General features: G+C 50.4%; 12 protein-coding genes across 12 annotated transcripts, besides 3 other annotated features; 7 read left to right on the forward strand and 5 right to left on the reverse strand.

The window, feature by feature from the left end:
- Nucleotides 1–27,297: part of a sequence feature (contig 1.82 641..44985(-1)) that runs on past the window's edge.
- ANIA_04838 (Yae1 family protein) lies at nucleotides 1,239–2,170 on the reverse strand (the record flags this gene model as incomplete). The annotated part of the gene is made up of 2 exons (XM_657350.1): nucleotides 1,239–1,513; nucleotides 1,552–2,170. 2 exons carry the CDS (start codon nucleotides 2,168–2,170, stop codon nucleotides 1,239–1,241), a joined length of 894 nt encoding a protein of 297 aa, XP_662442.1.
- ANIA_04837 (uncharacterized protein) lies at nucleotides 4,277–6,664 on the forward strand (the record flags this gene model as incomplete). Its single annotated transcript, XM_050611605.1, has 6 exons — nucleotides 4,277–4,338; nucleotides 4,389–4,704; nucleotides 4,757–4,943; nucleotides 5,076–6,359; nucleotides 6,406–6,548; nucleotides 6,602–6,664. The coding sequence occupies 6 exons, from the start codon at nucleotides 4,277–4,279 to the stop codon at nucleotides 6,662–6,664; spliced, it is 2,055 nt and encodes a 684-aa protein (XP_050467616.1).
- On the reverse strand, nucleotides 7,225–9,463 carry ANIA_04836 (SD08430p). The gene is made up of 2 exons (XM_657348.2): nucleotides 7,762–9,463; nucleotides 7,225–7,713 (listed from the first exon to the last, which is right to left on the reverse strand). Exons 1-2 carry the CDS (start codon nucleotides 9,150–9,152, stop codon nucleotides 7,374–7,376), a joined length of 1,731 nt encoding a protein of 576 aa, XP_662440.1. The 5' UTR covers nucleotides 9,153–9,463; the 3' UTR covers nucleotides 7,225–7,373.
- Nucleotides 9,957–11,101, forward strand: ANIA_04835 (uncharacterized protein; the record flags this gene model as incomplete). Its single annotated transcript, XM_657347.1, has 2 exons — nucleotides 9,957–10,029; nucleotides 10,092–11,101. 2 exons carry the CDS (start codon nucleotides 9,957–9,959, stop codon nucleotides 11,099–11,101), a joined length of 1,083 nt encoding a protein of 360 aa, XP_662439.1.
- Nucleotides 11,420–13,018, reverse strand: ANIA_04834 (uncharacterized protein; the record flags this gene model as incomplete). Its single annotated transcript, XM_657346.1, has 2 exons — nucleotides 11,420–12,064; nucleotides 12,113–13,018. 2 exons carry the CDS (start codon nucleotides 13,016–13,018, stop codon nucleotides 11,420–11,422), a joined length of 1,551 nt encoding a protein of 516 aa, XP_662438.1.
- Nucleotides 13,654–13,673: a sequence feature (Short protein (ANIA_11448, CBF76672.1) was converted to a misc_feature.).
- Nucleotides 13,714–13,774: a sequence feature (Short protein (ANIA_11448, CBF76672.1) was converted to a misc_feature.).
- Nucleotides 14,091–15,138, reverse strand: ANIA_04833 (putative esterase/lipase; the record flags this gene model as incomplete). Its single annotated transcript, XM_657345.2, has 1 exon — nucleotides 14,091–15,138. The coding sequence occupies one exon, from the start codon at nucleotides 15,136–15,138 to the stop codon at nucleotides 14,263–14,265; it is 876 nt and encodes a 291-aa protein (XP_662437.1). The 3' UTR covers nucleotides 14,091–14,262.
- Nucleotides 15,770–17,323, forward strand: ANIA_04832 (multidomain presynaptic cytomatrix related protein; the record flags this gene model as incomplete). Its single annotated transcript, XM_050611606.1, has 7 exons — nucleotides 15,770–15,859; nucleotides 15,909–15,984; nucleotides 16,040–16,049; nucleotides 16,097–16,290; nucleotides 16,345–16,401; nucleotides 16,451–17,146; nucleotides 17,202–17,323. 7 exons carry the CDS (start codon nucleotides 15,770–15,772, stop codon nucleotides 17,321–17,323), a joined length of 1,245 nt encoding a protein of 414 aa, XP_050467617.1.
- On the forward strand, nucleotides 17,885–19,259 carry ANIA_04831 (uncharacterized protein; the record flags this gene model as incomplete). The annotated part of the gene is made up of 5 exons (XM_657343.1): nucleotides 17,885–18,009; nucleotides 18,063–18,149; nucleotides 18,209–18,289; nucleotides 18,346–18,910; nucleotides 18,963–19,259. The coding sequence occupies 5 exons, from the start codon at nucleotides 17,885–17,887 to the stop codon at nucleotides 19,257–19,259; spliced, it is 1,155 nt and encodes a 384-aa protein (XP_662435.1).
- Nucleotides 19,672–20,868, forward strand: ANIA_04830 (phosphopantothenate--cysteine ligase CAB2; the record flags this gene model as incomplete). Its single annotated transcript, XM_657342.1, has 2 exons — nucleotides 19,672–19,913; nucleotides 19,974–20,868. 2 exons carry the CDS (start codon nucleotides 19,672–19,674, stop codon nucleotides 20,866–20,868), a joined length of 1,137 nt encoding a protein of 378 aa, XP_662434.1.
- Nucleotides 21,090–22,469, reverse strand: ANIA_04829 (aldo/keto reductase; the record flags this gene model as incomplete). Its single annotated transcript, XM_657341.1, has 8 exons — nucleotides 21,090–21,265; nucleotides 21,332–21,477; nucleotides 21,530–21,585; nucleotides 21,639–21,723; nucleotides 21,776–21,972; nucleotides 22,036–22,140; nucleotides 22,195–22,341; nucleotides 22,401–22,469. The coding sequence occupies 8 exons, from the start codon at nucleotides 22,467–22,469 to the stop codon at nucleotides 21,090–21,092; spliced, it is 981 nt and encodes a 326-aa protein (XP_662433.1).
- On the forward strand, nucleotides 22,988–24,298 carry ANIA_10599 (uncharacterized protein; the record flags this gene model as incomplete). Its single annotated transcript, XM_050611607.1, has 4 exons — nucleotides 22,988–23,163; nucleotides 23,217–23,326; nucleotides 23,383–23,494; nucleotides 23,551–24,298. 4 exons carry the CDS (start codon nucleotides 22,988–22,990, stop codon nucleotides 24,296–24,298), a joined length of 1,146 nt encoding a protein of 381 aa, XP_050467618.1.
- Nucleotides 24,613–27,002, forward strand: ANIA_10600 (Zn(II)2Cys6 transcription factor; the record flags this gene model as incomplete). The annotated part of the gene is made up of 5 exons (XM_050611608.1): nucleotides 24,613–24,618; nucleotides 24,656–24,735; nucleotides 24,791–25,483; nucleotides 25,539–26,367; nucleotides 26,424–27,002. 5 exons carry the CDS (start codon nucleotides 24,613–24,615, stop codon nucleotides 27,000–27,002), a joined length of 2,187 nt encoding a protein of 728 aa, XP_050467619.1.

The following is a 27,297-nucleotide window of genomic DNA, read 5'->3' on the forward strand; positions in this document are numbered from 1 at the left end:
AACGACTATGTCTTTCCTTGATTCTGAACTTATGTCTTATGATGGATCTTTTTTACGAAGTTGGCGTGGGCTCATGGGATGCGCAGCGAACACGATGACTGATGACTCCGGCGCTGGATATCTCATATGACAATGAGATCCATAACTCGCCACAAGACTCGATGCATACAACATTCACTTATGGACGGCCAATTGCCTTTATCTTTCTCTCTTTCTCTCTCTGTTTTCCCGCCTTTCTTTCACCTAACATTTCCTTCACTTTCCTTCAAATTACTCTCACAAGAGGCAGACTCTCACTGATATATCTCTTTCTGCCATGTTCCACACTGGAGCTACCTTGCTATGTTTTCCTATCATCTGTCTCATACGAACAAAAAATGATCTTCAAATACTTCAACCGCATTCTACACAGCTTCACTGTAAACCACTAGCAGCTAGATTCAATAGTCTCATAAAACAAGCTCAGGCCCATCTGGAATGCCCGGGAATGGAATTCCCCGCTGCTACTTTTACACTCCTTGTGCTATAGGTAACATCGCACAGACATACCGTCTACGTACTTGTACTTTTTAGACTCTAACTCTGTTGCCGTAAGTATCAGTGCTTTGAGAGAATGAAACTCTGCTTTGACTACGTTAAATGGGTTCTGGGTTTGAAATCATTATTTTGTATTGTTTTGGTTCGGCTTGATCCCCCTTTGCGGATCGATCGTATCCCTTGGTAATAAGGTTCTGCATCTCCTGCCCTGGTTGTCTAGGTATATCTTAAACCTCCCAAGAGTGAACGCGGACCAGTGGGAAGGGCTCCCGGACGGCTCTTTTACTAGGGTGTCACTTATGTGGTATGTAATGAGACACTAGCTACTGCGCAGGAGCGCAGGATCGTTTTGTGTACCTTGTACTATGTTCCTTTTCAATCTAATTGAGTTGCTCTTTTGTGTTCGTTCTATAAGCGTCAATAATCTGTATCGTAATAAGCTAAGACTATAGGAATGGATATTTTGTATGTGGACCTCAGCGAAAACTCGACCTCCATCACTCAGCCAGAGGCTAGAGTGAGCAAGATAGTGTCCCTGTTCAGTGTCCAAGAACGAGAATCGAAGCCCTATCGGGAAATTCGCGCCCTTGCTCAACTAGCACCCGCGGAATCATTACCACAGTGCCGCGGTTCCAGAAGATGCGGACAGCAAGGCTGGGCTCGAGAATTTAGTCTGCGAGTGGCGTCGTGGTTCATGTTATTCACCTTGCAGCCTTGCAGCCAAATTTGCGCAGCGCTGGCGATTTGATGTGCCGAGGGACCGCTTCGCTGGGTTCCCCGAGACGTCCTGCAGGGCGAGGTAGATGTTTTGCAGGAGGAATGCGCATGGCGCAGGCGCAGGTAAAATTCTTCACAGATGGTCCGAATGGCTGGATTCGAGGACCGGTATCGAGCGCAGAGCTGACGTCGTCGATGGGAGCAGTCGTCTGCGGTGTATGTGCTCCGAAGATGGTAGGCCACAAGTCGCCAGGACTAGCTTGTTTCAAGCTTCCAGCCCTTTCCTCACATCCTCACTCTCATCCGCCTTGCCGTTTCCGTCGTCACTCTTAGCCTCCAAAACGTCCATTACATGCTCTTCCCAAGCGGCAACGGGGACTTTGCTCTCCCAAGCACTCACGACCCTATCGCCCTTGTGCAAGAGCTGGGTCTCTGGTTTATCCTCTGACCCTTGCGCCTGTAACGCCCCGCCATCCACACCGGCGAAAACGGCCTGGACGTTCAGCTCCTTCACTGATTGTTGATAGAGACGGAGTATCTCCTCCCGTTTGGCTTTCTTCGCTTCATCCGCTTCTTTCGTCGCCGTTGTGGATGGAGTCGGAGGCTTCTGACCAGGTTTCTTGACCGTCGCAGGACTGCTCTCGTACCCCTTGAGTATGCCCTCGAGAATCCCTAGTATTGTCCCGGCGCGCATACCCAGCTGTGCCCCGACGGGGAATCCGGCATCGAAGCCATTCTGGACGTGCTCAGCTTTCGAAGCGGAAATGCCGTCACGGTAACCGGCTGTGACGTGTTGGCGGCGGAGGGAGGGGAGCTCAGAGGGTTCAACGGTTGCATTTTTGTGCGCTTGTGGGAGAGGTTGTTCGGCTCGCGGAGGCGAGGAACCGAAGATATCGTCGAGAGAGTCGGAGGCCATTATGGGGTCGACTGAATTTCGTGAGGATAATGTTGATGGAGAGTCCGGAATGGCAGTCGAGAATTGAGAATCTCACTGGACTACAAAATTTGGACCGCGAAAGTGGATCCGTGGATCACCTAGAATCCACTGCCCGACTGGATTGTATACACTGTTAGTAGGGTTTAGCTGGGTAAAGCCAGGAAAGTAAAGTGGGAGAAGCGCATCTTTCGAGGCCAAGTTGCCTTTTTTCGTGAAGCCTCAGGAGAGTACAAGCCAAGGCAGTTACTTTTGTCTCCAGGCGGCTGTCAGACATGCTTACCACCGCATTCGCACCACCAGTCCCTCCATCAATGCTCGGTCGGCAGACTTCACACAAGTCATATATTCCCAGTACATGATAAAGTATCTCTGGTGCTTCTATATCCTTGTTTTTGCGCCTTAGGTCGTTGATCATGAACTCAGGAAGCTCAAAGAGTGTTACCCCGCACTGCCCATCAACGACTGTGGCCTTCCGCACCTCGAACTCCCATCTACACAACACAACGCTCGCATCGAGAGATAGTTGATGAACCTTCGGCAGACCTTCTTTATCCCAGCCACTCATCATGAGGTATATAAGAAGGAAAGCAAGTCATAAGTTCAGTCTTCAGCAGAAATTGGCAAATCTCTCCAACAGCCGAATCATCCACCTAGAAGGGAGCATCTTGGCCTCTTTTGGGGCCTGAATTCCAGCCCAGTGATACTAGCATCTCAGTCGAGGGATAAAATCCCTCCTCTTAGGCCTGGTCTCTATGAGACTCAGCGTTGACAAGGAACGAAGGGAAACAGTGGTTCAGCGGGTAAGGACAGGTGGAAATGGAAACCTCTCTACGACATCCTTCTGTGAGCGTCCACCCAGTGTTCTGGCCCGTATGACCTGCTGATGATTCGATAGATGTCTGATATACTGCGCCTGCTCTTCGAAAAAGACTTTCCGCTGGGAATGCCCATGGGCGGCAAATATCGGGTGGTCGGCCTGAGTTCAGAGTCTAGCAACAGTATTTGGTCTCGAAAAAGGTCGGGATGATCGAGATGCGGCTTGAGTCTCCGCACTAGTACGAGGTTGTACCTGGCTAAAGCGGCTAGATCAAACAAAAGATGATACTGCAGTAGGTGGAGACGTTGCCTACAGGCCGTACGAGATTGATTTCGAATTGGGCTGCCCGAGGCCTTGTCAAGTACAGTGCGAGGCTCGAACCTGGCAATTGGGGCCCTTTGACAGCGCCCATATGCGGTATACACCTGGGCACGGTTCGCATACTACTCGCGCTACTTCTATATTCGGTAGCATTTCTTCAAGAGAACCGCCCTCCCGAAAATCTGTTATCAGAATACGACGACCTTGGATATGGCATGTTTATAGGGCACTAGCCAATTCAGAACTCTATAGGCAAGCAAAGATCTCCAAAGCTCACCCTCTAGACCCACGACATCTGACAACTCTGCAGTCTCCAGCCTTGACACGAGACAGGTAGTATAGCCCCTGTTACCCGGTATACCAGGACTTGGTCCAGCACATCCTCGAAGTTCATCTGGATCAGGTTCGACTCTGCCATCCTGCTCACTTGTAAATCGTCTAGGTCACCACGCTCACCATCCTTGCCACCTTAACCAATATTCTTCCACTATCCTACAGAAGGAAATGCCATCAACGGCTGAAAAGTAGATTATGCGTCTGATCAGCTGATCAGCTGTTCTTAACCTACTGGCCCTCTAGAAAAAGCGTAACCCAAGCCCAACAGATAGATTTCGTTTTGTTATCAGGGCTTCTTTTGGTGGTGGGTAAGAGGCTGACGCATAGAATACCTAAGCTTGGTATGAGAAAGGGGTGACCGCGTGTGTCGCTCAGTCGATAATTGTCCTTTAAAATTATAGAGTGTGACTACTATATAGCCCACAAATAACGATTGCATGTCTTAACTACATATTCCGTGGCTTAGCTGTATAACGTAATCAATGCGTCAGGTATCTATCCCTGCATTCGACTGTTCAGCTCGTTCTTTCTTCTTTATCTCAGCATCCGAGAGGCTGAGTCTCGACTGCTCTATCTGATCCTTGCGATTTAATATCTAATTACTGCTGCCTATGGACCAAGCTCGGCCTCATGTTCGAGCCATCATATCCTGCACTTTCTGCAGACAAAAGAAGCACGATAAACCTCTTCGTTGATACATCACTTGCCTAACTTCTTGTCCAGGTTGCGATGCGATCGCCTTCGACCGTGCGGGAGCTGCGTCAAACGTGGCCTGAACTGTGTCTTTCTCAACCCAAGTCCTCCACCCCGCACTGCTCCAGCTCGGTCTACCAGGCAGCTGAATCAACGAGTCAGGGAATTGGAGAAGCTGGTGAATGCTCTAGCAAGAACAAAGAACTCCCGCGAACCAGATCATAAGAGCGATCAAACAGTCGACAGTACTGATGATGCAGTTACCAGTTCGCTGGGCAGGATCCAGGTTGGGGAAACGGGCACGAGTTATGTTTCTGGGGCGCACTGGGCAGCGCTTCAAGACAGTGTAAGCTAGCAGCTCATTCATGGACCTTAGCTACTAAGTTGCAGATGTACAGATTGCAGAGATTAAAGAGTGTCTCGATTCAGATCAATCTCTGACGCAGAACTCGAGTGAGGGTCCAGCACTCTTACTAGGGCTATGTCCGCCAGGGAGTAAGGAGGATTTTTTGGCTGCTGTGCCGCCAAAGCCCGTGGCGGATCGCCTGATATCAAGGTTCTTTAATTCAATGGAGCCGGGAGCTTGTACGTCGGTTTCCCTCCCAACACGGATGGCAGTTTTGACGGTGGATAATAGTCATTTTCCACGCCCCAACTTTTCAGAAAGAGGTTGCTGCCGCTATGCCGTACTGTGCGTATACTATGTATGCTAATAAGCCCAGTATAATTGCTTTTGGATTCAACCCCAGGAGGTCAGCTTGACGTGGTTGAGTATGCTTTTCGGCATGATGTGCTTGGCTATACGACTTCACCAGCGTGCCGAAGGCGAGCCTGTCGATGCTATCGGCAACCCCGAAGAAGCTTGCAACATATATCGACTTTATGCCGCCTACTGTCTGATCAGAGACAGATATACCACACCGTCTAAATACACCATCGAAGCTCTACTCACATACGCACAATGTGAGTATTTCCGAAGCGCCGATGCCCAGCATGAGAACTGGGTGTTGTTCGGAATCATCATGCGACTAGCCCTCCACATGGGTCTGCACCGGGATGGCTCTCGATACCCTGAGATATCCTGCTTCGAAGCTGAAATGCGCCGGCGCATCTGGACTTTCATGATACAGGGGGACGCGCTTTCCTCCTTTCAGTCTGGTCTGCCACGCATGATGTACAAGGGCGTGGCGGATACAAAGCTGCCGCGAAACTTACTGGATGAGGACTTTGACGAGACCACTACGAGTCTGCCGCCTTCTCGGCCAGATACAGATGCGACACCGCTCTCGTATGTGATTGCAAAAAGTACACTGAGTGAAGTTTTTGCTTCAATCACTGACTGCGTGGCGTCGACGGAGCCCACGACCTATCAGTCGATCATTCAGCTAGATAACCAGCTGAACGAAGCCTATGCTGCGATTCCTGCCCATCTCAAATTTCGTAGTGTGGCGCAATCGGTTATTGACCTGCCTCATATTATTATGCGCCGATATAGCTTGGAGATTCTGTATCAGAAATCTCGTTGCATTTTGCACCGTCAACATCTCTGCGAGGGACGCTCTGATCCGCGATACGCTAAGTCCAGACAAATTTGCATCGACGCGGCAATGAGCCTACTACAACATCAGGCTACTCTAGACGCGCAAGCTCAGCCGGGTGGCGTACTATGCCATAGCAGATGGTTCCTCTCGTCGCTGGCTTCCCATGACTTTATTCTGGCTGCGATGATTCTGTGTTTGGAGCTCCATCACCAATCGCGGAATAGCGAGCAGCCAAATGGGGATGAACCGCATCGCATAGATGAGTTCCTCCTTGCCCTTCAAACCTCTTGCCAGATCTGGAGCCGGTACAAGGAGTCCTCTGCCGAGGCCATGCAGGCATGGCGATCAATCAGCATCATGCTCAGTAAATTGAATGCCACGTCCTTGAATCCGCGGACACCTATAACCAATGGCAGTGATATTTCTAGTATAAATGATAGTCTGCTACTAAGCACTTCTGGTAAGCTTTTCACTTCGGATTTTGATAACCTTGCCCTAATCAATAGACACCACAGACCAGCCGACCTGGTTTGAGCCGCCCTCGTTTAGCAATATGAACTTCGAGAGTACTGCAGCACCGGCACTGGGTGTTCCTGGTGAAGTCATGATCGACAAGAACTTTTGGGATTTTTCAAATGGCATTGACTGGGTGAGCTGAGTTTCCGAATGTATCAGGCATGCCACTTACTAACAGTTCGCCAGGCTGAATTCGACGCAACAGTACAGAACTTGGACATGGCCGGAAATAGACTTGGGATATACTAGCACCGAGCACTATTTTCCTACGCGAGTGATTTCTCATCAAATGGGATTTCCGCTCCTTCAGGCTCCCACCCGCCCAACCGCTACAATATGTATGTCCATATAAGGCCTTCTACAACCACTTTCGCAACGGTACATGATTTGAAAGACTTATGTATAATCTTCGATACCCAAATCACACTGTCTTCATGTAGAAATTCACATAATTTCATGTTTACAGGATAAAAAGACTATTGCTCCTAAGTATTCAACGCATCCATTGCAACCGTCTGATATCATGGTATCATTATTCTTTAACTACCTGGGAAGGTGTGAATTATACAACTCTGCCTGTTTCTTTCACATTAAGATTCGCCTTCCCAGGCCGCACTGTCATCCCCTTTGTGATCCAATGGATGGCTGGGGCCCGTAACACCTATCGCTGCCTTTAAACTAGAAGATTTTAGGGAAACTGTCATCGTGCCTTCCAGAGTTGCTAGGCCTATCACGTCTTGGGAGGGCCTTGGTTGAGTAGACACGCGCCTTCGAAACCGAGCTTTTACTGCGGCTAAAATGAATCTGTATTTAATTCAGCGAATGACGCACGCTTGATGCACACTCATGAGTCTAATTAATGTACCTTGATAATATGACTCTAGTCTACCCACATACAAAGACCTTGTATGTATATGTATATTTGCACTGTATCACCGTTACCAACGTCCAAAAAAAATCATTCCCGCCCAGGCGCCAATCTCCAAGCCCGTAACGGCAAACTTTGCAACTTCAAAACAGCAGGCTTGATGAACATGATAAATGTTACCGTCCCAACCAGCACGCAAAGAATATTCGTCATATAGTAGCCGTCTCTTGTGATATCGCAAGTGCCACCGCCGTCAATGCAGCGGGTACGATCTGGTTCCACGGCACATGAGAACGGAGACGTGACGAGGTCGCCTTTCAGAGAACCTGGTGAAGGGTTGGTGGTTGGTGGGACGCAGGTGGCCTCAGTGAACATGTCGACGAGTTTCAGGATGAAGTAGCGCGGGAATGTACCGCCGAGGTTTGAGACTCTATAGGATAATCAGTAAAGGTGGGTTAAAGGAACTGAGAGAACATACGTTGCTAGCATAGTCATGTAGGTACCACCGATGGCGGGATCAGAAACGCGAGCATGGAAAGCGGACACTGCAACGAACATGACAGTATTCATGAATGTTGAGGCGACATGTTCGAAGATTACGGTCAACATGTACCAGGTGGGCACTTCTGGGGCAGAGGGGTAGATCATGACGGTGAACTGGGCTAGGATGGCAGCAGCGAGTCGTCCGACAAAGGCCCAGCACCAGAGGCGCATTGGAGTGTACTCCGTCGACCATTTCCCGGCATAGTAGCCTAGGCCGATTTCAAAGGGAAAGTCGATGAGAACAACCAGAGCCATGTTGTCCTGACCGAAGCCTTTGTCTAGAAGCTTTAGACTGGTCACTCCGTCGTTAGCCTGGAAGCCGATTTTGGCGATCAGATGGACTATGATGATGGTCTGGACGTTCTTGAGCTTTAGAACGCTCCACATGCTGCGGTAGACGGCAGAAATGCTGTCACGCTCTGAGACATGATCTTCTTTCTTCATAAGAGCTAGGCAGGTGGTCACGACGAGGTACGCCCAGCCCCAGATCGTCAGGTACGTGCCAAGTGAGAGAAGGCCTCCTTCAGCGGGAGTCGTCCGGAACCATCGGTTCGCAAAGTCCTTCGAATTGAACGCGAGGAAGACCGTGTAAGACAGGAAATGACCAGCGGTCAAGCCAACAGTCTGTGCGGTGGAAGCGTAGGAGATGTTTGGCGGCGACATGAGAGTGATCGCCCATCCATCCACAGCAATGTCCTGAGTTGCGCAGAAAAACACCAGCAAGAACCACCAGTATGTAAACTTCCAGACACCAGCCCCACCGTTGGCGCCAGCCTGCTTCATCATGTCTTCGATATGCCCTCCGAGATAAATCATGGCCAGTCCGGCAATGACCTGGACAGGAGTGATCCAGCTCTTCCGGCGACCAAACCTGCGACTCCATACAGCATCCACGATAGGACTCCAGAGTAATTTGAGCGAGTAGGGGTAGGATGCTAGCGAAAAGACACCGATCTGTCCGTATGAAAGGTACGGCTTGAGTAGGAACGGAACCGACCCCGTGGCCAATCCCATTGGAACCCCCTGAAGAAAATATAGCAAACACAGCAGCATAAAGTTCCTTTTATCACTAGACGGGAGATCTGAGAAGCTCGTCGTCGTCATTCCAGGTGTTTGGGGCGTCGGCGGGTCCTGGTCAAGGGTGAAGCTCGATCGAGACATGAAGCGATCTGCTCGCGCGGACGAGGACGACCCGGTAGAGGTATCGCGCTTGCGCATCTCGATGTTGGAATTCATTTTTCCGTGAGCGTTGCCGTTCTGGCCGGTCGCAACGCTGAGGTTGGGCTTGGACCGACGTTTGGAAACAGTGTTATTCTTGCGCTTCATTAGTGTGTCACGCCCACGGTTGCGAAGATCGCGTGCCAGGATGTCTTGCAGGGGGAGTACGCGTCAATGTTGGATCGGCTGGACAGGCGCGAAATTGGTCTCCAGATGCTGATCAGTCTGTTGAATCTCTGTGTTTGTGATTTATCTCTGATCCTGCATGCTAGATTCTGAAGCTCGACCTCGTCGGCGTTCGGGTGGGTAGTGGGAGAGCCGCGACGGTAAAGATCCTGGACATGGATAGAGGAAAAGAAGACGGAGAAGAGGAAGACGGAAGAATTGACTGGGTTTCGGGATCGCCCTGACTGGAGCGGTGCATGCGAGGGGAAAATAATGGAGAAATGGATGGATATGGAGTGGCGGATCTGGCAAGCTGGCCTCTCTGAAATCCTCAGGGACCCGGCTGGACCCTTGGATCGGCAGCACTGTTCAGGTTTCACCCTTCAAGTCGCAATACTTGCAGGAACATCATGTAACCTCTAGATACAGAATCGCGCCTTGAACTCCAGTTCTCTTCCAGTTCTGATTCTCCAATCACTCATTGGGCATTTCGCTGAACCCAGACAGTGGTGAGCCCAACTGAGGGCTTCCAATGGTCTTAACAGAACTTAGTCCAAAAGCCATTATTACTCGAGGACCGCAGCTAGTGCCATAATTCACCTCGATATCCAGAGTTTTGGTTCAATATCTGAAATATGAAGGACGCAATCGCATACTATATGACGTATCACGTGACCGAATCACAGATACTCGCGCCGCGATGTGTTGAACCCAAACATCAACAAACTCCATAAGATAAACATCACAATGGATCTGAACGACCCAACAACACAATTGGAAGAGGAGCTGGACTCCGAGATATCCTCCATTCGCCGCGAAAGTCAGTGTTGTCTTGCCGAGCATGAACGCAAGAACACAAACTAACCCTGACCTCAACCGCAGTCCGCAAGCTCCAGAGACGCCGTCGTTTCCTCGCATCCAGCGTGCTCTCCTCCGAAGCGCTCCAGAAGCGCCTGAAGCCACAACAAGCCTCCGCTCCTATACTTTCTACTTTGAACGAAGATATTTCGCCGCTCGTCCGCGCTGCAGGCTCTCACGCCCAATCAAACCACCACCGCATCGCTTTCTCCACAACTACATTCCCATTCAAAGACCCGTCACCGGTAGTTGATGGCGAGAGCGCAAAAGACGCGAAAAATTTACTAGGTGTTCGCATTGATATCTGCGTGCGGAATGGTCGCTTCACGAAACCATATTACATCCTCCTGCGCAAGGTGCGCGTGCCCGCTGAAGACGCGGAGAAGGATCCAGCGGATATAAGGCTCAAGGTTCATCGACATACAATACCTGCATTCATACCAGTCGAGCGGCTAGAACGGATATTACTATCTGGTCACCCGCGTGGACCGGGTGACGGCGACGAGAACGGCGATGACAGTATAGAACAGCTAAAGAAGAAACCGACTTCGCCAGTGCGCAAACAGAATCTCCAGTTATTCGTCCGTGAAGTGAGACGGCAACTTGTGGCGTGGCATATGCGGCTGGATGCCATCTACTTTATTCGTGGACAGATAGGTATTATCCAGCGGGGTGTTGACTCTTATCCAGATGACGAGGATGGGCCGTGGGATCGGGATGTCCTTATTGATGTGGGATTTGATTCTGGTGTTGGGGAGACGAGGCTGAAGAAGAATGAATTCGGGATTGCGTCGTTTTCGCCGACGGCGTTGGAGGCGGCATACGTCAGGGTAGAATGGGAGGATGGCCGGGTAGGACGGTTCAAGATTTCCGACTCCGGGAAGGTTGAGCGGGCGGTTGTTATTGGGGACAAGGGAAGAGACAAAGTTCTGGAAGCTGCGCTTACAGGGGGGGATAGGAACGTGCTCACTGTGTTAGATCGGTTAAGGGATGCAGCTCATGAACGACGTGACGATGCGATGTCGAACAGGTAGCTATCTAGACGTCAATACATAGCTGTCTGAGTCTCATTATCATCTCTTAACTAAAAATATCTATCAACAGTGAGTGGAGCCAATTATCCAGAACAAACAAGGCTATGCACAGGCAGCGAAAAAAGTAACCGTTGCCAAAATTCTCGCCTATAAATCACCAAGATATGGGAAGGTAGAATAATTACAAATAATGTACCAGGTGCAGACAAGAGAGTGATTAGACGATCCGCTGGTGTATAATGCCGCTCTGAGAATGCGAGGTATTAGGAAAAGGGTATCATAGACATCAGTTCGTAAGTTGGAGGATGCATGGACGGTTCAAGGTTCCTTCTTGCGTTGGGATGAGGCGTCTGTTTCAGTCTCGCCGTCTGGGTCTGAGACGCAGATGGCCGAGTCGCGGGTCTCGGACTGCGAGTCTGAAAATGAGAGCGGCGGTAGGGGCCCGTAGGGCTTTCCGTCCTGGATTTCGAGTTTCTTTCGTAGAATTGCCTCTTCCAGCACCCATTTCTGGCGAAGTTTCGTCTTCTTCGCATTGAGTGCTTGCAGTATGGTTGCTTCTTCCTGCTGGTGCTCCTTCTGGAGCTCGCTTAGTTCGGCCGCATGCTTCTTGGTCATACAGTCGAGTTCTCTATCCATCCGAGCGATCGCTTCCTGCAGACGGATTTCTTGCCGGTCTCTGAGGACTTTTATTTTGGCGGCGTGGAGTTGAGACATGGACTCGTAATCGTGGTATTCCTGCGCCAGCTGGGCTTTGTGCTGTTGTGTGAAGCTGCGGCTAGGGGTTGTCAGATCGGACCCTGAGAGGGAGGGCGAGCGCGAGTCTGGGGGGCTTGAGCTGCTAAGATATCCCTCCATGTACTTGATGCGTGTGCGGGAGTTGGCTTTAGCCCTTTCGAATTCGCGCACTTGCTCCATTTCCACAACGAGTTGCCTTTCTTCCATGCGAGCGGCGTCCGCTACGTTCTGAAGGGCGTGAGATTTGACCAAAAATGTGTAGGACCATGGACATACCTTTTCGCGCTTTTCATTCTCCAACTGGCGGTTTTGCGCCAGTTTCTCCTCAACTTTCGGCTGCTGTGATCGACGGAGCCCATTGATGAGATTAGTCTGAAATGAGACGTGAAGGTTTCTTTCTGATGTTTGACTTTCCCGCAGCTGTTTCAGTTCGGAGTTTGCAAGGCTTCGCAAGAGAGCCTCATTGTCGAACACTGGGACCTCGAGTTTCAGTGGTTCCTCCTTGTTTTCTGGAGATATTGACAGCCTCGCCTCGTCTGGTTTGGACTCCACGTAGAGCTTTTCAACACCTCCCTCGCTCTTCGTAAAAGTAACGTGCGCAGCGGGCGGTAAAAGTACCGTAGAAGGCGTTCTCCTACGTTTCCGAAAGGGTATTTTGTCAATCGCAGATTTGATACCTGATCGCCGTCTTTCCTTTTTCTTATCGCTCCCTGATATTACACTCAATAACGAGCCGTTATTTCCAGATGACCTCATCGCAGTTCCGTCGGTTCCTTGGGCCAGTCTTCCCTCGCTCGAACTATAAGAAGTCGGGCGTGTCGAAAGCGAGGCAGTGGAGCGGGTGCTCCCGCCTCTAGCCGGCGGGTTGGACGAGATGGTATATTCAGAAAGAGACGTGGCAAGCTGCTCGAGAGCTGGAGAATCGTGCGCAGGTTCGTACATCGAGTTGCGACCAGTCGACGAACTAGAGGAGAGGATCGGGGAGGAAAAATCGACCAATCCTGATGCAATCGAGGCGGCCAGAGAGGCTACAATCTCGACTTCCGGAACCTTGAGCCCTAGCTCTTTGGCCTCCTCTGCCAGCCGTTGCTGTTGCGCGATTTCCTCCTCCTCAGACGACAGGGAAAGGACTTCCCTGCGGTACTGATCCTCGTCGAAATTAACGGAATTTGTCGACGCCATGATGCAGTTGCAAATCCCTTTTACCCCGTTTACACATGCAGCGCACTTATCCGCAAGGTGTTATTAGGCGGGGTTGGAATCGACCGGCAATGAAGAAGGAACCCGCTATATGCGACAGGTCGAGCGACAGGTCCAGCGACGGGGAGAGGGTCGACGAGGAAGACACCGATCGCGCAACGCTCATCGGCTCGTCCACAGTACTTGAAGCACGGTGGACGAGTAGCAATCGTTACAGAGCGGCATTCGACTTGCGGGAGAAAAGAGAAGACTTGAAAATTATTGAATATTGGGTCTGAGAGAATTGGGCGGAAGAGGAAGAACACGAGAGGGGAGCGCAGCCGCGGGTCAGTGGATCGATGTAGCTATGGAGAACTGGAGCAGCGGAGCGTTAGTGAACGCAACTGACGACCTGATTTGGGCGTTGACGCGGGTTCCTCCTAATTAACGGGACTTAGGAGGATATTACGGAGGACTTCTTCACAATAATCTTGTTCGTAGTTGGGCCCTGTTTGCAAAGGACCCGCCTGACCGAATCATGATTACGCTGCCAGTCTGCCACCGACAAAGCGCCTCCACGACCCGCCGTCAGGAGACAATGCCGCCCTTTTATTTCGTCTGGTCATGAAGTTATGCGGTCAAGAACAGTATTCGAATTCTGTGCGTCCAAATATCTCAAACTCAAGAAAGAGTATTACCTCTAGGGTTCTGGCAACCCTGCTCAGGTGAGGAAAGGCCGTGGGGAACAGGGAGAGCCATGGTTTCAGCCACTACTAGACTGCATCACTTGGCTGTGGTTCAGGCACCGCGGCTTCAGACGGTCAGGGGAGTGGGACATTTTTATTCTGTCGCACATGACTTGTTGGTCTACAGATCCGGCTTGTCTCATTCGAAATCAGACGTGTAAGTATTTGAAACTGGCCTCTGCGGGCTTCATTGAACATCTGTTTGTCGTAGTTCTTCTGCCTGCATTTATACCTACCTTGTAGATTACGGACTACGGAGTCCTGCTCGCGGCAAAGCACATGCATTCCAACCTGTAAGAAATGATTATATCGGTGGGCCTCACGATAAGATCCCTCGAATCCTGATGCTTCTCCCCGGGCCATCCTGGATCATGCCCCGCAGCTTGCCGGCTTATTGCGCTGACTTCAAGTCTGACGAAGGGACGTGCATCCAGCGGCAAAGGCTTGGTTCACCGCAAGTCGATCATCCCTACTCCGTACTCTGACTAGAAGCGAAAGCTATCACCGCCCATTCAGCATGGCAGCGACCATGTCGTATGCCTTGTCTCTCGCATCCCGTTCCACCGCGTTCTTGGGCGAAACGTTCCAGCCGTGATTGCAGCCATCCATCCTCGCAGAAACCACCTCGCGGCCGGCTTCCTCTCTTATTTTCACCGCTAGTTGTTCGGCCTCGGGCGCCAAGCTGTCCCCAGCTGCCGTTATGATGAGTACGCGATCTGGAAAACAATCAGGCTGGGCATAGTATGGTGAAATTCGGGGATCTTTCGGGTCATGCGATGAAGGGATGTAGCATTGGTCGAAGAACCGTGCCAAAGGCGCGGGAAGAGGCTTTCCAGTGGGGTCTGGCGCGGTTTTGGACCCGGGCTCGGTATACAGGTCAACGGGCGGGTAGAAGGTTAGAACGGCGTGGAATGTCTCGCGAGGGAAGAGAGTCGACGAGGCTGCTAGAGCGAGGTTACCTCCCGCGCTGAAGCCCGAAAGTGCAATTCGAGCACGGTCGAACCTCTCTGGCTGCCGGAGGACCCAATTGACAACATCCTCCACGTCGTTAAGTGCCGCAGGGAAAGGATTTTCTGGAGCGAGACGATACTGAACGTCGAGAACCGTATACCCCGTCCTTTGACTCATCAACCGACAGAATTCCTCGTCCTGCCCATGGAAAGGAAAGACGAATCCACTTCCGTGAAAGTTGATCAAGACTGAGCAAGGTTTCGATGCAGCTCCCGGATTGTAGACATGTGCCTTAATGTTTCTTTGGGAATCTCGGGACTGGATCTGGTAGATGTCATCAGGCTTTGGTATGGGTGACCTCCGACCAACAATGGCCCTCAGTAGAAGCACCACGACTTTGCGATATAAGTATGCGAGGAAGGACATGATGCGACATCCGGGCAATCATGCAGTAGCTCGGGAGATGAGGTGATCTTGTTAGTCTAAAGAGGGTGATGGGATATCCCAAGGTCCATCGGGGCTCGAACCCCATCAGGCCATGCTATAACCAAATTGGTTGATGACCCCGTGCTATAACTAAATTGGTTATATACGCGGGAACTGATGTATGTCTTCCCCAGCATATTCTACGCTAGCACAGGCGGTTCCGTCGAGAAGCTATGCTCGTGTTTATCTTTGTAAGATGTCTATAAAAAAGATATTCATGGAAGGCCAATACAGCGAACAGATTACTTGGTAGTAGGAGATAAAGCGGATCATGTGCCCCTCGTCCAGCTGACCACTCCAGGCCGTGGCAATAATTCAAAGTTCTACCAGAATGCGAGACTGATAGTATCGCCACGCACTATCTATTCCACCCACGCCGTGCCATCGATTCGACAACCACTTTCATCTCTCTGACCGTCGCCTCCATCACACTCTCATCATCGGTGTACTCGCTATTATCCCGCTGACATTGGACTAACGTTGTATACCAAGTGTTGATCTAAAAAGAGTGCAGATCTTCCGCATTTGTCGACTTATATTGTCCGAGTTGCATGCAGCACCTGTACCTGTCATGACTTCCCCAACGCAGTCTGGGAACACTAAGTTCACTGTTTTGATCCGCCTCCCTTTCCCCAGAGGCGGCTTTGTGGACCCTCCACCAGTAGGTTCAAGCCTCCATATACCAGGGAAACTATTAAACAGCTCTTTAGGTGGACTGGAACGCAGCCAAGGATCAAGCGCTTTGGGATATCCTCTCCCGCCCGTCAAAGGGAAATGATATAGACTGTATGCTTGACTGTGGGTCTTGACCACGAGAGCTTTTCTTACTGATTCTCTCTAGGGAAAGCACTGTAATAACTGCCCGGTACAGCACTTGTTTGAAGCTGACGCCTCCTAGTGCCGAAAGCTTCGATGTGACCCTCGAGTTTCTACTTCAGCAAGCGGCCTGGCTCTACGACCGCCAGCTATCGCAGGTCCGCGCACAGATGCGTAAGGTACCTACTGCTCATTCGAACGCTGCCTCCCCAGCACAGGGCTCGATATATGCGAGCACGGCTCTAGGGCAGCCAGCTAAAACCGGTCAAAGCAACAGTAAGATCATTGAGCGTAACGATTTTTTTCACATGGCATACTGAACTCTGGTAGGTTCACGGGCTCCTTCTCGCTTGGCGTCGCAGCCAAAAGAAGCCCCTCCGGTGCGAGGTAAAATCTTACCGCTCTATTATCTGTTTTCCTCTCTAATTCTAGGTAGCACCCATTCCACGACGTAATAGTTCCGGGAATACTGTGCAACAGATCAAAGCCCAGACATCGCATCCTGGGACTCCAACGCTGGGAACGAAAGAGCCCAGACGGGAGAGTCATGGTCGCCAACCATCCACAAACAGACGCGAGCAAGCTCCAGTTAGCCTTGCTGATCAGAGGTCTCCTACGCTCGAAGAGGAAGATTTGACATCTAGCTTATCTGAGTCCAATTCTGATGATGAAAGCGACACTATAGCAGGCCGGAAGGGTTTAGGGTTTAAACGTTTTGGACGCTTCTCAACCCACCGGCCGGATTTACGAGACGATGATGATGACGATGATGAATCACCGGCCTTTCTCCCACTTTCGCGTGGTCACGAAACCACGTCTCATGGAACGTCCGGCCATGATCTTAGTACAACTCTGAGAATGGAGCAAGAGGGCGTTTCTGCGGTGCAGAGGCGGGTGACAGGGCCGCCTCCTAGCTTGAGAAAGTCGGTTACCACAGAATCATCCGAAAGTTCCGTTAGCTCCGGAGTGCCAGTTGGCCGTCCTCTTAATCAAAGAGGGAACCAAATAAACCATCCAAGTCCCCGACGGACAGCAGATGTGAACCATATGAGCCCGCGGCGGTCTACAACTTCTGGGAGGGACATAAGTGACGGAACACCTAGTATGGGAAGCAGCTTTAGCGATTTAGATGGTCTGTCACTTAAGTCCGGAAGTATAACTTTAGCTGACACGAGTTCATCCAATAGGGGACACGAGTGTCACTCAGTCAATGCTCGAGGAGGCTCTCTTAAGCAATATGCAGCACGGCGGAATGGCCAGCCGCATGAGCACAATCAGCCAAGCACTTCGAAGCCGCTATCTCCCTTGATTACCATGCAGTTCTATGGAGCGGCACACTACTACTTGGCACTTAGATATCAGTGAATGAATTTGGTGCGCTGCAATCCCTGCCTCAGATTTTGTAAGTCAGGATTGTGGACATACTTCGTTCTTGGAATTGGCTAACCATTTGCGAAACGGGCCCTTGGAATAGATTAAGTAGGTCTAGGCCCAAACTTAGTTCGCGTCAGCTTCATGCTTCGGGCCGGGCTGTATAACTAACGTATTATCAATACTTCGATCGACTATATATTTATAACCACAGCTCTTTTGCTTGGCGGGCTCGTATTCTTAAGCCTTGATCTACCAAAGCTCGTCTTGATGACAGTCTAGCGCAAGCTGCTGACACTCAGCAAAAGTGGTTGGGCGGTTGATACACGGAGTTATCCGCCATGCAGCGAAAACTTCTCCGTACGCAGACCAGTAGGTCATATAAAGGACTGTTATCCTCTCTGGGGAACGAAACTCTCGGCAAGAGGCAAACCATCAGACACAGCAAGAAGGCCTGATTTTATGCAGTACTCTCTGACTAGTCATAATCATTATAAGGATGTCTTTCTGGACCTTTGCACCGAAGCCCAAGACCCCGTTGGGGTATCATCGGGTCCTCTCGCCAACCGCGGGCGTCAAAGTGTCACCTCTGTGCTTGGGGGGCATGAACTTTGGTGAAGGATGGTACGTTGAGTTATACGCCATTGGCTGAGCGGATACTAAATTTATTTGTTCAGGGAGCACTTTATGGGAAAGTGCAGTAAAGACGATGCATTTGCGCTGATGGATGCGTTTTATAATATGGGTGGCAATTTCATTGATACGTATGTGTTCTGAATCTTCTGCTTCGGGGTAAAACGTGCACCTGACCGTTTATGTATAGCGCCAACAACTATCAAGAAGGCGACTCTGAAAGGTGGATTGGAGAGTGGATGGAGAGTCGTGGGAATCGGGACCAGATTGTGTATGCACACCCATCAGCTTTGAGAATTCTGGCACTAAACGAATTGGAAAATGCAGTCTTGCGACCAAATATACAACTGGTTTTCGTGACCAGAATATTGACACCGAACGAATTCAGTCCAATTTCGTTGGTAATTCGGTCAAATCACTCCAGACTTCGGTCAAACACAGCTTGAGAAATCTGCGCACCGATTACATTGACCTGCTTTATGTGCACTGGTGGGACTTCACATCCGGTGTCGAGGAGGTGATGCATGGCTTGAACGCCCTAGTCACGGCGGGCAAGGTCCTGTACTTGGGCGTGTCAGATACGCCCGCCTGGGTTGTTGTCAAAGCGAACGAGTACGCCCGCGCTAACGGCCTGCGGCCCTTCTCTGTCTATCAAGGGCTCTGGAATCCGCTGCGTCGCGACATGGAGAGTGAGATTATCCCAATGTGTAGAGACCAGGGCATGGGTATAGCCCCGTGGGGTCCTCTTGCTCAGGGAAAGCTCAAGACTGCCAAAGCTCGGGGAGTAAAAGGTGGAGGCCGATCGGACGGGGACATGACGGAGGATGAGATCCGCGTGTCGGATGCCCTTGATGAAGTCGCGAAGAGCAGAAATACCACTCTCGCGGCTGTGGTATGTGTAACTAGTATCTAGATCCTAACCTGAAGAGAACTGACAATCGCAGGCCCTTGCATATCTGCTCCACAAGACACCATACGTTTTCCCGATAGTCGGGCAGAGGAAGATCGAGCACCTGAAAGCCAACGTGCAAGCTCTTGAGATCGAGCTGACCAAAGAAGATATGGACAAGATCGATGCGGCCGTACCGTTCGATCCTGGTTTCCCAATGAGCTTCATCTTCCCTGGCAAATACGATTTGACCCTTACTGCTGCCGATGTTCCCTTGACGCGGAAGGCCGGCCATATCGATGCGCCCCCTCAACAGGGAATAGTGCCCCCGAGGAAGATGTCGCAGATATAGTTAGCTTAGGTCAATACCTACAGTCGCTACCTTTCATGTACGCATGGAGCAAATATACAATCAATTGTTCTCCGAGTAAACACCGAGGGTTAATCATGTGACTATTGCTGTACCGCAAGCCGAAGACGGCCTAGCGCCGCCTAGCTCCCGAGGTCTTCGCCTCGGCAATCGTCGGCCGCATCCATGCTTGAATTATTCTGACATCAGCAGCACGTCCAAGCAGTACGTCGTACAAAGGAGAACGATTTGACAAGCCTAATTTTTTGGAGGAGCCCGCATACAAGAGGTATGGCTCCCAAGATTGTTCTTTGAGGTTCCTTCTCTTCCAATTTTCCTTGCGAATTGCGAAGTCTGAACCTTCACCTAATCGGCGTTTGTAGGCAGGGTCCGACTGCCCCGCCCTCCAGAGGAAATGTCGCCCGCAGACAGCGAGTCCGCCTACTTCAACAACTACCCTCCACCCAAAGCCCTTTCCAAACATGAATCGCTCGCCAGATCGTTTATAGAGTACCATGTCGAATCCAGTCGGCGCGTAGTACTCGTCACCTCCGGAGGAACAACGGTTCCTCTCGAAAACCAAACTGTTCGCTTCATCGACAACTTCTCTGCAGGAACGCGAGGAGCGACATCCGCTGAATACTTCTTGGAGCAGGGGTATGCAGTAATCTTCCTGCACCGACAGTTTAGTCTGCTGCCCTATTCCCGGCATTACAGCCACTCGACGAATTGCTTCCTGGATTTCATGGACGAGGCGTTTCCGAGTGATGTTAGCCGTTCAGATCATGGTCCTATCGTGGTGCGGAAGGAGTACCAGGATGAGATGCGCGACGTGCTTCGAAAGTACAGATACGCGAAACAGAACAATCTTCTTCTGCTGCTTCCATTCACAACGGTCTCCGAGTACCTTTTCGAACTGCGCATGCTCGCCAAGTGCATGAACCCGCTCGGTCCTAATGCGCTGTTCTACCTCGCCGCAGCGGTTAGTGACTTTTTCATCCCGCGCGACCGAATGGCAGAGCATAAGATCCAATCCTCCGAAATACCAAAGGAGTTCCAAGGTAACGATGAAGCTGTGGGTGCCGATGACCTTTACACGGGCGGGTTCGAACAGAAGCAGGAGTCGAGCAAAAAGTTGGTCATTAACCTAGACCCGGTTCCCAAATTCCTCCATCAACTCGTAGATGGCTGGTCACCGGAGGGTAGCATGATCGTGTCGTTCAAGCTCGAAACCGATCCCAATCTCCTCGTCTATAAGGCTCAGACGGCGCTCCAGCGGTACGCCCACCACCTAGTTATTGGAAATTTGCTTTCTACCAGAAAATGGGAGGTTGTCTTCGTCACACCGAACCCACCTTATGAGCGCTGGATTCGAGTTCCCAAGTCGCGCCGGAGTAAGAGCATCTCCGGCGTCGAAGACCAGGTGGGCAAGGCTGAGGCAGCGAAGCGGTCATCAGGAGACCAGACCTTGGCGGCCCCAGTGGGTGAAGAGCCGTCTAAGGAAGAAAAGGACGGAGAAGGCACGTCCCGTGAGGGCACGGAGATTGAAAGCTTGATCATACCAGAGCTAGTCAAACTGCATTCGGAGATGATCGAGAAGTTCAAGCGATAGTGAACATTACTCATTCTATTTTGTCTAGATACCTTGATATGCCCAGTATTGTATCACTAGCAAGCTCATATTCGCTGTTTTTTTTTCTCAAGAGAAATTCGATACCCTACATAGATTCGTCACCATGTAGTAATGTCCCAGTAGAAGAAGTTAATCTATTATTTCTTGCTCTTTTCTAGCTTCCTATTGCTACTAAGAGCTGCAGTGATCACACACAGTATTTAGGCTTGACTTTTCGACAATCTCTGTCCCTCAGCCCACTCAAGAGCACTTCTCCGTGCACTCTCCTCACCAACCTCGTCAAAGATATCCACACCAAGTCGGGCTGGGAAATTCATCCGCTGGTGTCGTTCTAGCGACTGGATAGCCTGGAAGGCGTCTTCGGGTAGAATGAAGTCTGCCCACAAGAGAGTTAATAGGATCCTGATTGGTATGTAGTAGAAAGTGGTTGACACAAACGAACCTCGAAAGTTGCTTTTGATTCTCTCAGGGGTAACTGATTTTGGGAGCACTGCTGTACCCCGTTGCACAGCCCAGCTAATGAGAACCTGAGCTGGAGTTCTGTTTAAGAATTTGGCGACCTCGATGACGAGGGGATCATCTACGGTTCTATCTTGCTTGTTAACTCCAGTTTGATATCAATGCATTGTTCTTTACTTACCGAGGAATGTTGTAAATATTGTTTCCTAGTGGTGAATATCCGGTTATGAGAATGCCCTAAATTATGTGCCTTTAGTGGTTGTGATCAGGTACATATGTCGCTCATTTACCTTTTCCTTAGACCATTCGAGTAACTCCCTTTGTTGGAGGTAAGGATGAGCTTCAATTTGGTTGACTGCCGGTGGTATTTTTGCCCTCAACGTATGTCAGATTCAGATAGCGTGTCTCGAGTGGGCAATGAGCGTACGTCTTGAGGAGCTCCTCGATCCTCCTGCGGTTGAAGTTGCTAACTCCAATTGACCGCACTTTGCCTTTAGCTACAAGTGCCTCCATCGCAGCCCATGTATCTTTAATTGGTACGTCTATCACATCGATTAAACCGGTTTTCTCATCGACAGGCTGAATGGTTGTGGTTGAGTAGCGGAAGGCCACTGGCCAATGGATCTATATGACCAGCAGGTATTAGCGACGTTTACACTCTGTCACAACAGAACTTGAATGACTTACAAGGTAAAGATCAAGATAATCCGTCTGGAGATCGCTAAGGGATCGATCTACTGCAGCTTCGACGTTCTCAGGGTCATGATGGGTATTCCATAATTTGCTCGTGAGCTTAGCACGTCAGTTGAACACACAAACCTCTTCCAAAGTCAACGTAGAGCTCACGAATATCTCTCCACGCGGCACACCAGATGCCTTAATTCCGTTCCCAACATCGCGCTCATTACCGTAGACCGCAGCAGCGTCGATATGACGATAGCCAATATTCAGCGCCGCAGTTACCGCTTCCTCAACCTCGCTCGGTTTAGATTGCTATACACAATAAGACATTCATAAGCTTGGTTCCTGAAAGATGAAGTAGTTGTTCGTACCCATGTTCCCAGTCCAACGGCGGGTATCTCATAGCCTGTGTTGAGCTTGAATGTGCGTTTCAGAGCCATGTTGCGTTGTTAAGTGCGTGGACTTGGTAATATTTTGACCCCTTGAGAATTCCCATGCAACTATCTTGTCACTGTAGTCGTTTAAGTACGCTGCGAAGTGAGCCGCCGGATTTGAACCCGGGCTTCGTCTTCTCCGGGACTCGATTTCCTTCTCCACTGCTCTCATCAGCATATTATTGAGCCTGAGTTAGCTCAGGAGCTTGCTCTTTTGCACCTGGTAGCCCCTCATTTGCTGGCATTTCGGTCACTATTATCTCGGCGATTGTCCGGAAATAGCTTGCGGCGTTGTTTATCCGAATGCTTTTCCGAAGTAAATGCGGGGGTGGAGTGGAGCTTGTGGGGTGATGCTGATGATGGTCGTGAGCACGGCACGGAGTTGGTCCGGTCAAGCCGTAGCTTTCCCCGGCCTTTAAGCAATCATCTAAGGGAGCAAGCCATCACAGAGATTACGTGTTCGAAAGCCTGTCGAAACTTACCGCGGAAGACCTTTAAGCCGGTAGACGATCACTAACAGCAAGATGGCCCCGATTGCCCAGATAGAGTACTTCAGAATTCCACCACGCTGGTTATTCGTGAAGATCACAGATGCCAACGGAAATTATGGCTGGGGAGAGGCGTCGCTTGAAGGTCATACGGAAGCCGTGGAGGGCTGCCTCGATGCGTTTGCTCAGAGGTTCGCGGGCATGGACGCGGAGTGAGTTTACTTTGGACGCATTATCCTGTTCCTGATACTGAGATTCTTCATAGTGACATTGAACACATTTGGCAGCACGGATACAGGATGGGATTCTACAGGGGCGGGCCGGTTCTTATGAGCGCTTTGTCTGGCGTGGATATAGCGCTCTGGGATCTTAAAGGTGAGAGTGTTTGAGACGAATTAGATATGAGCCATGGTCGGTCTGACTATCAATAGCAAGACGACTCGGTCTCCCAATATATCAGCTTCTCGGCGGCAAAGTGAGGGATAAGCTCAAAGTGTACGCTTGGATTGGTGGTGACCGTCCAGGGGATGTTGAGGCACAAGCGTATGAGGCACTGTTGCCATTTGATGTACGGATTATGATGTTCTAACACCTTACAGCCGGGCAAGAATATCACAGGGCTTTAAAGCTGTGAAGATGAACGCCACCGAAGATCTGTCGTGGCTTGACTCACCCCATGCTTTGGACACTTCGGTTGAGCGATTGAAGACCGTCAAGTCCTTGGGGATTGACGCCGGTGTTGACTTCCATGGCAGAGTCCACAAGGCAATGGCGCAACAGCTCGCATACAAGCTTGCACCGCACGAGCCCTTATTCATCGAAGAGCCGCTCCTGTCTGAGCATCCGGAATCTGTCGCAGCATTGTCCAAACTTGTCCCGATCCCTATCGCCCTTGGAGAACGGCTACATAGCCGCTGGGATATCAAGCCGTTCCTTGAGTCCGCCTCAGTCAGCATCCTGCAACCAGATATTTGCCATGTCGGCGGAATTTCCGAGATTCGTAGGATCGCCACGATGGCAGAAGCTTATGATGTAGCATTGGCCCCCCATTGTCCGTTAGGCCCTATTGCCCTCGCGGCAAGTCTTCAGGTCGATGCTGTTAGTGCCAACTTTGCTATCCAGGAAATGAGCTTGGGCATCCACTATAATGCTGGATCAGCGGATATTGACACGTATATCAAGAATCCGGAGGTTTGGAAGGTGCAGGACGGATTGATCGACCTTCTAAGTGGACCAGGCCTGGGTATTGAGATTGACGAAGAGAAAATCAGGGCAGCTGCTGTGGACGCTGTCGCATGGCGCAGTCCGCACTTCGTGGGACCTGGAGGAGAACTAAGGGAGTGGTGATGAATCTTGGATGTTTCTCAGCTATATAGATCAGCTTGTCTTGTTCATAGTGCTGAGGTGTTCGCTCCGCTGAAATATCAGTCGATGACTCGTACCTTCTCACACTTCAAGCACTAACTAGACTAAATGACATTTGGTAACTGCTGCTAAGACATCTGTTGCAGGTGGTTAGAAATGGCACGTGCACCCTGCCTAGCTGCCTTATCTTCGCTTCCCCAGAAAGTCACCCTCATTTCCCCACGTTCCACCCAGTCCTTAACAACGCGTCTGAGCATCCCCATGGCTAAAAACTGAATTTTTTGTTTTCTTCTCAGATGCTCGTATGTGATGCTTTTTGTCTGATATACTTCGATGGAGCCGACTCGAGGCCATCCGAACAAACGGCGATCCGTCAAGGAACGGGTTCGTGTTACTCGCGCCTGCGATACTTGCAAAAAGTAAGTCACTCCAGCTTGAACCATTACTACACTTGACCTGACTCGTGACGGTTAGGAAGAAGTTGCGTTGCTCGGGTACCCTACCGTGTTTCCTGTGCCAACGCTCCCAGTTGAGGTGCGAATATACCGCTGGTTACACTCGAGGAAAAGTGCCACCTGTACCCACAATCAGCGGTGCTGATAGTATGAACAATACCATTCAAAATCATCATGAAAAGACTACGAATTCCAGCGTGGAGAGCCGATCTCCACCTAAACCGCAGGACACCGCACAAAATGTACTCTTAGCGAGGGAGAAACAGGTTAACCTCCCATCATCGGGCAACTCACCTGAGCCTCACCAAACTGATATGGAGGGACATTATGTCGGTCCTGCTTCTGGCGTCTCCTTCTTGATAAGAGTACAGAAGCGTCTACATGAGCATATTTCGTTCCCGCGTACTACGCCCATCTTTAGTTTCGGTGATGCACCCCTTCCGAAATATGATCCATCTTTCCTGGTTATACCACCCAAAGACGAAGCGAAAGCGCTTCTTGATAGATACTTTGATTTTGTGTTTCCCACTCATCGTTTCTTGCATCAACCCCAGGCCGAAAGCTGGCTTGAGGACTTTTATCGCGACCCTGGGGTGGCCCAGTCCCCCAAGCCCGGGGCTATGGCAATAAGAGCTTTGCTCCTCATGATTTTTGCGCATGGAAAGCAATGCTTGCCCAAGTCTGATAGTTCGCTAGGTTCCTGCGTTAACAGGTAGGGTTGCTCTGCACATTCTCTTCTGCACTATTCTAACGCAGCCTCTTGACAGTGCAGTCTATTTCGCTGCCTCGGAGCATCATCTTGCAGCAGAAACGGGACCTGTCCGCCTCGCAAGTGTGCAAGCACGATTAGCTCAATGCTTCTATCTTTTGGGCCAATCTCGGATCAACCACTGCTGGAGCCTATTCGGAACCACAGCACGGCTTGCCATTGCAATCGGCTTACACCGGGGACGACGGCGAGATGTCAAAGATAATTTTGTTGAGCATGAGTGCTCCAAACGAGTGTTTTGGTGCATGTACAGCCTGGATAACTATCTTAGCGCCGCTCTGGGCCGTCCTCGGATTTTTCACGATGACGAGATAGATCAAGAGCTTCCTGCTATTGCTAATGATTCCCAAATAACACCGAGTGGCGTTGTTCCAGCTAGTTCGAATACCCAGAGTATCATGCTAGCTCCCGTCTACCATGCTAAACTGTCTAAGATTATCAGTGGTATACTTCGTGATCTATACAGCATACGACGCATGACTCTTCAGTCTCAATCAGCAGCCGCAGCAAAGCATGGGGCCGAGCTTGCCCAATGGCGACAAGAAATATCTGCGTTTGTTGACCTTGCGAATGTTGACATGCTAGTGCTCACCTATCAGCGACAATATACAGTCTTAAATCTTGCATTCTTTCACTCTCAGATTCTACTCTACCGTCCGTTTATACTGAGAGATTTCAAGAATCTAGCGCTTCCAGCATCCCCTGAAAGCAACGACCTCGCTGAGTCTGTCAGCGAAAACGCCCGGCATTGTTTGGAAGCTGCCATGAAGATCACTAGCATCTTGCGTGATCTGTGCGAAAATGGTAAAATGTACCACAGCTTTTGGGTATGTTTGTAAAGCTATCGTGGATGGATTGCGCTGGACCCTAATTTTTGCTACAGTTTACTCATTACTACGCATTCTCAGCTATTGTGGTCTTGTATGTGCATTTTATCCAGAGCTGTACCCATACTAGTGCCGAGTCATACTTGGCCTATTTTCAAGCGGGTGAGCGAGCCCAGTATGATCTGGCAGCCTCTGGATCGCAGTCGTCATTTGCCCAGCGGTACGCCATGGTGCTCGAAGAGCTTCGTAAAGAGGCGCAAAAGTGCATACAGCAAAAACAGCAACTGGCGACTGGATATCACCATTCAGATCAAGTCACCGACAGCGCCAGTGCGGATATGAGCGCTCAGGAGCCAAACGTTTCAAGGCAGAGCTTCAGCTATGAGCCTGCAGTGTTTCCTCAGTCTACATTCGCGCATACAGAGCAAGCTATCACCCACAGCCCACCCCTGGAGCTTTCGAACATGCATCCGGAGCAGCAAACCTGGATAGAAAACCTGATTCAAGACAGCAGCCCTAGAACCTACATTCCCAGTTTTACCGGCTGGGGAGAATTTGACTCGCTGGCTCTCACAGGCCTGGGAGAGTTAGGTCACATATTCTCATCCAATGATCTACCGGATTTCCGGGGTTAAAACCCTGGGCCTGGCCAACCTTCCCCTGTTCAGCTATGCTGGGATAGAGAATGGCAAAAATATAAACTCGACAAGACAAGAGGGTCTGACAACCCTCGCCCGCAGTCTAATTTGTCTCCAATAGCTGGCAATCCCAGTCCGACTTTAAATGAGATATCCCCAAACTCCTGGGGAGTATGCTATTTGCTCTTCTGACATAAAGACCTCTCAGAGACGGCTTCTGTAAGACTTAGATAGCTCCGTTTCTAGCATAACGAGCACCAACCCGGGTAACACCTGCACTTCCAAGGGTCCC

Source organism: Aspergillus nidulans, chromosome III, assembly GCF_000011425.1.
Source record: "Aspergillus nidulans FGSC A4 chromosome III".
Lineage (NCBI taxonomy): Eukaryota > Fungi > Ascomycota > Eurotiomycetes > Eurotiales > Aspergillaceae > Aspergillus > Aspergillus nidulans.